A 10,812-nucleotide genomic window follows, 5' to 3' on the forward strand; every position below is an offset into this window, starting at 1 on the left:
TTCAAAGTTTTTGTCTATCCATTGTGCCGTAAGACTAATCATGCTAACGGGGCTAACACAACGTCCAAATGTCTGTGGTAAAATTCAACCAACAAGTCGTGCTATCAGCTATTAGCTTCTCAATGATGTCAGAAATGACTGCTGGTAACTCGGGTAATGTTACGTCGGAAAAATATCTCAGACTGCGGAAGATGTAGCGAGGCTCAATGTAGTCCATAAATCTTCAGAATCCGACATCCTCACCAACGAAAAGTAAAACTTCCACACCACTGACATTTTGAATTGTCCTCTCCACCATGAGATCAGGTAGGCGCACGTGACATCATCACATTGTGCTGCCCCTGCAGGTAAAAACAGCACCTTTTATATCGGCGAGTTATTTTAATAGAATGGTCGATGTCTGATATTGAATTTTAACACTAATATCAGCCGATACTGATACTGTGCCGATAATATTGTGCATCCCTTTACAGTAGTGTTTCTACTTGGCAGTTTTTTCACCTAATATAAGGTACATTATATAAGGTAATATAAGATAATTGAGGGACTATTATATTTGCAAAACTGACTATGTTATAGCTATTATTGTGTTGCTGATGATGACTGACGGTGGTGGCCATTTTAAATCAGATTGGTTAAAATGTTGATGAGTTTAAGATGAACATTCAAATATTTCTCAAAGAAATGACGACTAAAATTAACTCACTGCTTCATGAAACCTTTCGTTATCAGACAAACAGTTGACTAATCAGTATCTTGAACAAAGACCTTGCACATTAAGTAGTGCTTGAAACACGTGTTGAAGATCACTCTCAGCTACTACCATACCAATATTTAACACAGTATCTGTAAAAGTGGCTGAGCTACAGCTATGTTTGCCGTGGTTGATCAGCTGTGGTGGCCATCTTGAATTAGATAATCAGTTGTAAAGGTACTAATGCATTTCTGCACATTTTGACATAATTGGTCATTAGATATTTTGATATCTAATGTAATATCTAACATCTGGCATTATATATTTTGCTAACAGACAAACAGAGTTGACTCCCAAGAGACAAAATTTAAATCAAAGATTTTGCACAATCTGTTAGCACTCAGAATTGGTTTTGGAAATCAATCCCTGCTTCCAAACAAAAGTTTAATTTCTGTGAAACTGAGTTATACTCATTATTTTACTTTTAGAATCAGATGGATTTGGCAGCCATGCTGAATTGTTTGCACATGCAGTCGATTATGTTTTTGTTTTTTAAGAGTGTGACAAATGTATTCAAGTAAATGCTTAGCGTCTGCTTCTGATTTTGCAGCCACACTCCTCCAGAGGCACGCACAGCTGCCAGTGTTTTACGTGCTGCGGCGCTGCTTTTAAACCATAACCGTTCCTTGTAATGGTCTAGAAATAGCAGCACATCTGAAAAAGTTACTACACCAATAAATTCTAATGACTAGCGTCTCACAGACAGCTCTGCTTTTAAATAACACACGGCCCAACGTTGATTATAATGTTGCGGTTGCAATGCCACTCGCCCTGTACTTTTTTTTAAGTAGTTAAAATTTCCCAAGTAGAACGAAAGCTAAAGAGCAAAGAAGTCAGTTTTTATTCAACCCCATAATCTGCCTATAATCCATAAAATTACACCTGTCACAAGAAAGTTAGATTTATTAAAACTACTTCCTGATCCGAAGAGGAAAAAAACGATTAAAACGCACAAAGACCTTCAATCAACACTTAATTAACACAGCAACCTTTTCCGCATACTGGCAATCACTTCCCTATCTGCCAGATTAGTTTAAGGACGTGAATACAGATTAGAAATGGCCGATGCAACTCCGAGACTCGGCTGTGGAGAAAATAAGTTAGCAAATAAACGAGAGCAGAGGAGGGGCAAAGTGGCAAAATGGTGGGAGCAAGAGAAACATTGTGATGCTGCAAAAGTCAACTTTTACTGCCCACAGTTATGTCAAGTTAAGTGTGTCACATCAGCAGAAGGATTCCTTAGATAACCATTTGCAGAGTATATTTCTGTGCCTGCGTATTTCCTGCAAAATGGGGATTATTAGTGGCAGCGCTTTCTGAACTGAGAGTAAAAAAAACATATTTGGAGACTGACCTGCTATAAAGGCATTTATAGTCAGGGTTCTTATTCACAGTGTGCAAAGCACAAACTAGTTTTGAAGGAGCAGAAATAAAAGAAAACCATATTAGGTGATAAATATGGTTAATTTTACTAATAAAAAACTTGAACTTCACATGTGAAAATCAAGTTTTCACTTGTGAAAGTTCAAGGTCTAGCTAGAATTCGGGAGTGGTGGTGCAGAGGTTAGAGAAGGTGGGCCTGTGATCGAAAGATCGCCGGTTCAACTCCCCGGTACCGACAACATTAAAATGTGGGTATGAAAGGTGAAGCACCCACACCTGCTTCCACCCTCATTTGCCTCAGTCTCTGGACCCTTGAGCAAGGCCCTTAACCCCCACCAGCTGTACCCCTGGGCATCCTAGATGGCAGCTCTCTGCTCCACACAGAGGGCTGTGGTAGCTCGATGGTCTGTGGTTGTGTCAGGAAGGACATCCGGCGTAAAAATAACTGACAAGTCTTCGTGCGACTTAGTTCACTGTGGCGACCCCTGAAGAAGGGAGCAGCCAAAAGAAAAAAAGTCTCATTGAGTCATGAGGACTCATTTTTAAGAGAGACGTGTTTTAAACATAAACCACAGATGAGGTTAAACAGCCATAAAGTGCATATAAAATGAAAAGTAAATACAATTAGTGATGTGATATAAAACAAAATAAAATCAAGCTACATTATGAAACAAGGTAAAATACTAAAAACAGGAATATGTTTGCGTTGATTTTTGCATTGAACTTATCAGTTGTTTAAAATTCCTTAGAGAGGTCAAAGTTGACAACTTCACGTTATCTTTTTGCAAGTTGTTACAGGTTACAGGAGCAGAGTAAGAGAAGTCCCTTTTTGCCAAGTGCAGTCTGCACTGAGGGAACACTGCAGGTAATGATGTCTTGAGAGCGCACGCTGTAGCTGCACTGACGACTTGACATAGGAGGAGATATATGAAGGCAGCAGACCAAGGAGTGATTTATAGATGAAGATGTACCAGTGTAAATGGAATGATAAATGGACTGTACTTATATAGCACCTTTCTATCTTATCAAAATACTCAAAGCAGTTTACACTACAATCTGTGCCTCATTTAATCATTCATACAGAACTCTACTAGATCTCTACAAAGCTAATTGAACAAATCATTCTAAAGCAGGTCCTGCTGCTCAGAGTGGTGTCTGATTTTAATCTTGAACTGACCACCTCTACTGCATCATCAACAGGAGTGCACATAAAGAGTGATGTGACATCAAAAGAGACCATTGTTTCATCAGTCTCCATGATGACATCCCTCACCTTATCCACAAAGTCCATGGTGTTCTGTATGTGGTGTTCTGAGCTGCCAACTAAAGGGATGAGTACAGACGCCAGATATTTGAAATATCAGATTGAACTTTTTTGGATTTTTCTACCTGGATTATTGAGCATGCATCAGGAAATCGTTGATTATGTACTGTGAAGTTCATCCACATCTTCATGAGATAGTTTGCATTGAGAGTTAACACCATGTGGATCATGATCTTATTTCCACATGAAACATTTTAAGCATGTTTATGTGAACACATGGTTTTTCACATGGACTCACATGTGAAAACATGACAAATGAATTTGTTTTATCTGACAGTTTTTCACAAGGAGACAGTTTTCAAATAAAACGTGACCTCACTTTTTATTTCCAAGAATAAAAGAGGTTGATGTGAAGTCATTTTAATGCTGACCTTTGCTGCTCGTAGATGGACTCCTTCCTGCGGCAGTGCAGAGTGACCACCCGATGGCCTTCACTCCTCACATCCTGGCTAACTATCCACTGAGTTGGGTTGCTGGGACGAGCCCCGAGGAACGTCACTCCTTCTTTCAACTTCACTCTACAGAGAGAACAAAAAAAAAAGACATGAACTGTGCATATTTTTACAAAGATTCCCATTTTAGATCCTCACTTGAGCAAATCCTGCAATAGATTCAGTAGATTCCTGTAAAAATAAGTTACATTTTTATAAACTTATCGCTATGTTTTTGACTGTTGTATGAATAAATTCAGATTTCACTGCATTACCTTTCCCTGCTGTGACACAGTTTAAAAATAAAAAAATAACAAGACTGCTTCCATTTCCCAGGAGAACAATTGATTTTAATAAATAAAAATGTAACATCTTTAACGTGTCTGCCTCAAACATCATTTGCATACATATTTACCAGTTTACCTTCAGGTTTGAAATATATTTCAAAATAAAGCCAAATCTACTGATATTTCTGTGGTAAAATAGCTGTTTGCCATTAAATCAGGGTATTAGTACAGCCCTGTTATGCTACTTTCCCTCCTTTACCTGCCTCAGTAATAGAATTTCTTCATGCAGCATGAAAAAGACATTATGGAAATGTTTCTTTGACTGGCAAAGTTACATCACTGTCTTTGGTTCAGTGGACTACAAAGAAGGGAACATATCTATAGGGAAATAAAGCAAATAAAATCTGAGTAAATGTAGTCTATATTACAAAGCACACCGTGTACAGAGTCTGAGTTAAAGGTAGAAGCGCTGACACATAATAGATTTAGACTAATGTTCCATAACATAACATATTCAAAGGCTTGTGTGATTTTATCTGCGAGTGACAGTGAAGTACCAAGATTGAAGAGCAGACTAAATTAAAACAGAAGGCCCAATCACTTTCCCTGTCCAATCCATACCAGGTTGGCAGATGAGACCAAAGAGAGGGCTTTGCTTTCATCTTGAATTTGTTGCTGCCCTTTTTAGATGCAATTGCCTATTTGTCTTCCGATGAATATATCTGCCCTCCCCAATCAGGCTCACTTCTTTGATGTGATACCTTGTCATGTTAGCTGCAGGTTGCAAGTGAGAAATCAAAATAGCAGCAATGATAAACAGCAAATCTCGAGGGTCAATTTAAATGTCTGTGCATGTTTTATATTATGTGTATAAAACGATTCTTTGTATTCCTGTCTGTCTGAGATGCTTCTTTTCATGTTGTATAAAATATCCATTGATTTTGCTACAACTTCACTTGTTTACATTTCTGGTAAGATTTAGGCGTACAAGGTTTTAGACAGTGATTATTTGTAATATTCCCCCTTTCAGACTTTGGTGTGCATGCTGTGAATTGTACAGGTATTGTTCCACCTGACCAGGCTAGCTTTACAGAAATGCATGAAATGAGTCTGACATTTAAGCACAGCATCATCTTTTGGAGGCACATAGTCTGTTAAAATAGTGTTACCATGGAAAGTGAACATCTTCTCCTCCATTTGCTATAAGTCATGAGTCTGTCAGACCTGTCGGCTTGGTTACCAGGGAGCAAATCTCTGCCCCAGGCAGTAGAGATGACGTCACTTCAGTGTTAGAGTCATTCATTTGAAGCAGAAAGGGTTGCTTTTGTTTTCCAGGTAAACTCAAACTGAACCACACATCCTCAATAAACTAAGTAAAATGTATTTTGTATTCCAAAACCAAATTAGTTTGTCAAAAATGACAAGTAGATAAATTTACATTAAGACACCAAAAGCACATCATTAGTATTCCCTTTGATAAAACACTATCAAGCCAGGCTTGAGACACATTTTTCTGGCCTTGGTGTGATCTGTGTAACAAAGGCAGTGTGGGAGGTCCATCCACCACTGTTATGTCTCTGAGCAAGCAAGGGAGGTAGTCACAGAGCCAAACTTGAAAGTATGTTTTAAATGGAGCGCAGTTTATGCAGCAGTCCAATCTAACTCTGCTGTTGCTGATTTCATGACGCTGACTTCATGCTTGTAATATCATGTTGCTGCAGTACTTAACCAGCTAGAGTGGTTCTTCTGTTAAAAACTGGAGGCAGCTTAACGATGGGCTTGTCTTTGCAGCCTTTAGGGTGGGAGTTGGTCTCCGCCAGGGCTGCCCATTGTCACGATTCTGTTCGTAACTTTTATGGACAGAATTTCTCAATGCTGCCAGGGGGCGGAGGGAGTCTGGTTTGGTGGCCTCAGGATTCCTTCTCTGCTCGTTGCAGATGATGTGGTCCTGTTGCCATCATCATGCCGTGATCTTCAGCTCTCACTGGAGTGATTCACAGACAAGTGAGAAGCATCTGGGATGAGATTCAGCACCTCCAAATCTGAGGCCATGGTCTTCAGTCGGAAAAAGGTGGATTGTTCTCTTCAGGACGAGGGTGAAGTTCCGCCTCAAGTGGAGGAGTTCAAGTATCTTGGGGTTTTGTTCACAATTGAGGGAAGAATGGAGCATGAGACTGACAGATGGATTGGTGCAGCATCTTCAGTATTGCAGAATTTGTACCAGTCCGTTGTGGTGAAGAGGGAGCTGAGTTGTAAGGCAAAGCTCTCTGTTTACTGGTCGGTCTATGTTCCTACCCTCACCTATGGTCACAAGCTCTGGATAGTGACTGAAAGAATGAGACTATGGATACAGGCTGTTGAAATGAGTTTCCTCCACAGGGTAGCTGGACTCTCCCTTAGATATAGGGTGACTAGTTCAGTTATCAGGAGAGACTGAGAGTAGAACCGCTGCTCCTCCACATCGAGAGGAGCCAGTTGAGGTGGTACAAGCATCTGTTAAGGATTCTTCCTGGGCACCTCCCTAGGGAGGTGCTTCAGGCATGCCTAACTGGAAGGAGACCCCGGGGAAGACCCAGGACAAGCTGGAAAAACTATGTCTCTCTGTTGGCCTGATAATGCTTTGGAGTCCTCCCAGGAGAGCTGGAAGAGGTGGCTGTGGAAAGAGAAGTCTGAACCTCCCTGCTCAAGCGGCTGCCCCCACGACCTGACTTCAGAACAAGCAGAAGATGATGATGGATGGATGGATTGTCTTTGCAGCATATTGTGGTCTATTAAAGTAGTGTCTCTGTTTTTGGACCTTTTGTTTTACCTAGGGCCAGAATGAACTAACTTTAATAATTAATTTGGGCAATAAAAGTTACATTACAGTTAGTTACATCAAATGTTAGTTTACTTTTTTTTTATTATTATTTTTTTAAGAAATTCAGAAAAACCTCACAACAAAAGCACTCTGTCACTCCAACAATACAGCCTTATAGGCTACATGTCAGAGTCAATGTTCAAGCCAAAGAAAGAAAGCATACTTTGAAAAACACTGCATGAGCATACAACTGTAACAGAAAAGGCTCGTGTACAGTCCTCCAGAGGTCCCAACGGGGGTAGCAGGGTCTTGTATCTGGTTTTGTTCCACTTCAGTGACCAGGATGTCTATCAGTGGTTTCCAGTGAGCTCTGAGAATGTTTTAAATTGAGCTGAGGCTCAAAGGGGAGCCAGTCATTACTCCACAGTCTATATAATGCCCACAGAACATTGCTGTGGAATGGTTGATGTAGTTTTTATTGACTTAATGGTCAATTTGGCCTTGTTGTAACCAGCAAGCGTAGGAGTCTTGTGTAGGTTAAATAGTAGGCAAAAGTCTCTGTCACTGTCTGAATAATGATCAAACCTCAGTTGGGCAAACTGTGTTTATTGCTTCGTTCTATTTGCATTCAGATGTTCCAGTTTATAAATGAGCACTGTTGACAAGTACAGATAAAGAGAATGCTATTTATCACTTGATTATTCTAGATATTGTATATCCTGTGAGAAATAAGAATGAATGTGTAACAAATGTCCATTATTTATAGAACATATAAGACAATATAGGCACAGCGCTTTGGATAGGATTTGGTCTCAAAGAAGACAATTTGTACAGCTTTAACAGTCAATTGGTATTTATTTATTTATTAACCTAATTTATTTAACCAGGCAAATCCCAATGAGATCACAGATCTCTTTTGCAAGGGAGGCCTGGGCCTGAAGGTAAACTAACATGGATGTTTTTGATCTGTGGGAGGAAACCTGAGTACCCAGAGAAAACCCACACAAGCATGCAAACTCAAGAAAGACCCCAGGTCCAACCAGGGATTGAACCCAGAACCTTCTTGCTGTGAGGCAACAGTGTAACCACTGAGCCGTCGTGCTGCCTATTAAGTAGAAAAGAACACTTTCAATATAAATCTGTTTCGTTTTATTTATTTATTTATTTTACTTTTGGCCATTTCATGTTATATTTGCTCTGCAGATATGTAGCAGGGCTCTACACAATGGCTGTTTGGAAATGTTTGGAGGAGGGAAGAAAATATCTAAAAGAAGAAGGTCCTGGGTTAAATCCCCAGATTAAACCTGAGTTCTTTCCATGTGGAGTTTGCATGTTCTCCTTGTGTTTGGGTGGGTTTTCTCTGGGTACTCCAGTTTCCTCCCACAGTTCAAAAACATGCATGTTAGGCTGCCTTCAGGCCCAGGCCTCCCTTGCAAAAGAGATCTGATCTCAATGGGATTCGCCTGGTTAAATAAAGGTTAATAAAATAATAAAACAAAAGCCAGTAAAATCTATAATCCAAGACGTGGAAGTGACAGAACCTTATTATTAAAATTGTAATAGCATACTGCAACACTTGACTTAAGTCGCATGCTATATTCTATATTTTTTTCTGTAATAAACATACTGAATAAGGATCAAACCATTAATCGTTCTTTGGCAAATACAGTAGCCTCTCAAGCAAAGCCTAGAGGGCAAATATTTGAACTACAATGCCTAAATTAAAGCCAGTAGTCAGTAAATACAATATCTTGTAGGTTATAGCCAACATTTTGGTAAAATCTGGGCTATTGCTGTGTCAGATGTTTTCTTCCAATAGCTGCAAACATTGAAAACTATTTTGTACGAGTTCATTCACCTTTCTTGTAATCCTTTTTGAAACTTAAGCATTTCCTGACATGCTTGTGATGACTGACTGTATCAAAAAAGCGAACCATTGCCACCTCAGTTCACCTCCCCATCCCAACGTCCTCCTCCGCCCACTCCACCACACCACCACTCAAACAGGGTTTTGGGGTTCAGGTGCACTACTGAGCTACGGGGAGAATCATCCATCTCCGTGGCTGGTGGGGTCCTGGGCCCTAATTTTAATATACAACCTAGACACTCACTTATAACACTCTCACGACACATGCATATATAGGATCTGGAGTGGGCACATGATCGCACTTAGGTGGTGGGATGTACTACCATTTCCACCTCCCCGGACCTGTGCCCGCTCTCATATGTAGCATGTAGACATTTAGGGTTCTGTGCGGAGATGAGGGGTGAACGGGCGCCGCCTGCTCTCTGGGCAAGAGGTGGGTCTGTGCCGGTCGCCACCTCATCCCCCCATTTTAAACGCACTGTATAACAACATGCATCAACACCATATTCGAGTGGGAGGAGGAGGAAGTGGGTCTGTTCATAATTTATTTATGCATATATAGATTTATTTATTTATTTTATTTTTTATTTTTTTCCCCTTTCACAAACACCTCCTTTCTCCGTGTGACACTAGGGGTCGGGGATGGGGGGGGGGGGCGCATTGTTGGGGTCTGGGCTGTGGGTGGGCTTTGGGCCTTGGGGGCGGTCAGTGTTGGGGCCGGTGCTTCGGTTCCTCCTGGGCTGTTCCGATTCTTTTAATCTAGGTTCCTGGTTGCGATGGCCGGCACTCTGACCGGGGTGGCTACCGGCTTTCGGCGGGGGGTCGGCTATGGTAGTGTACGTGTGGTCATTGGTGGTGTAGGGCGGCGGTTGGGGGCGTGGCTTCGCCTCATCCGGGCACTGGCTGGTCTTCCTGTGTGGCATTTGCAGTGGGGGTGCTGTGTGTGTGGGGGGGTGCATGGGTGGCGTGCTGGGGCGTCTCCGGGCCTATGGTGCGGAGCTCTTGATGTGAGAGCCGGCCCTCCTCGGCTGCGGCTCCCTGCTGCTCTGCCCCTTGGACTGGGGCCGGCCTGTGGTCGCTGTCAGGTAGATGGTGCATGCGGTCGGCCCGACAGAGATTCTGTCGGGCTATCTGTGTGTGCCTGTTGGTTGCTCAGGTTGGGTTTTTGGTGGTCCCCCCTCTCTTGGATCAATTTGGGCCCCACGTTTGGTGTGGGGCCCACTCCCCCCGGTCGTGCCCCCCTTTGGCGGGGGACTCCCTTGGCGCCGGTGCATTGGTGGCTCTCGGTGTCTGGGCTGGGTGGTGGGGTGCACGTCGGTCCGCCCTGGTTGCTGCCTGGCGGGGCCTGGGTGCCCTGGCTCTGTCGGGGCTCTGCTGGGGGGTGGTATGGCCTCGGGGCTTAGGGCTCGGTGTCCATGGCCGGATCTACTTGGGGGGGGCATGGGTCGCTGGCCGGGCCTGTGGGCTCGTCGTTGCAGCTTCCTGGAGGCTCTGCATTGTGGTGGCTGGGGTCACCCGGTTCTTTCCTCTGCTCCTCTCTGGGGGGGTGCGGTTCTCCCTGTTGGGAGACTCTTGGGGCTCCGGGCCTGTGGGCCGCTGTGTGTCTGTGGCTCCGGTCCTCCCTATGTTGCCATTGTGTCCTGGGGGGGGGCGGGTCTGTGGGCCCCCGCGTCCACTATTGGGCATTCTTTTGGAGAAATCTGGTGGTGGTGGGCGTGCTTGCGCGGGTGTTTGGATTCAGGTGCTTTGACAGATGCACGCTAGGTTGGGTAGTGGTGGAAGCTAGATGATTCCTTGTGCGATGTCGAATGTTTCATGGTGATATTGTGGGTGGCATTGTGCTGTGCATGTTGTTTTGTCATGGTGGTCTCTCGTCTTATCTTCTTCTTTTTTATTATTTATTTATTCTTCTTTCTTCTCTTTCTTTAAAAAAAAAAAAAAAAAAAAAAAAAAATTAAGCGATGAT

At 42.7% G+C, this 10,812-nt stretch overlaps 1 protein-coding gene across 1 annotated transcript in view; it reads right to left on the reverse strand.

Annotated features, from left to right (window-relative positions):
* Positions 1–10,812, reverse strand: part of si:dkeyp-14d3.1 (transmembrane protein 132C) — a 218,962-nt gene that overhangs the window by 105,370 nt on the left and 102,780 nt on the right. Inside the window, exon 3 of the mRNA XM_037681181.1 lies at positions 3,833–3,979. Within this exon, the coding sequence (XP_037537109.1) occupies positions 3,833–3,979 (147 nt within the window). The remainder of the gene's footprint in view (positions 1–3,832; positions 3,980–10,812) is intronic.

The sequence above is a fragment of the Nematolebias whitei genome, chromosome 8 (assembly GCF_014905685.2).
Source record: "Nematolebias whitei isolate Nwh7 chromosome 8, NemWhi1, whole genome shotgun sequence".
In the NCBI taxonomy this organism is placed as follows: Eukaryota; Metazoa; Chordata; class Actinopteri; order Cyprinodontiformes; family Rivulidae; genus Nematolebias; species Nematolebias whitei.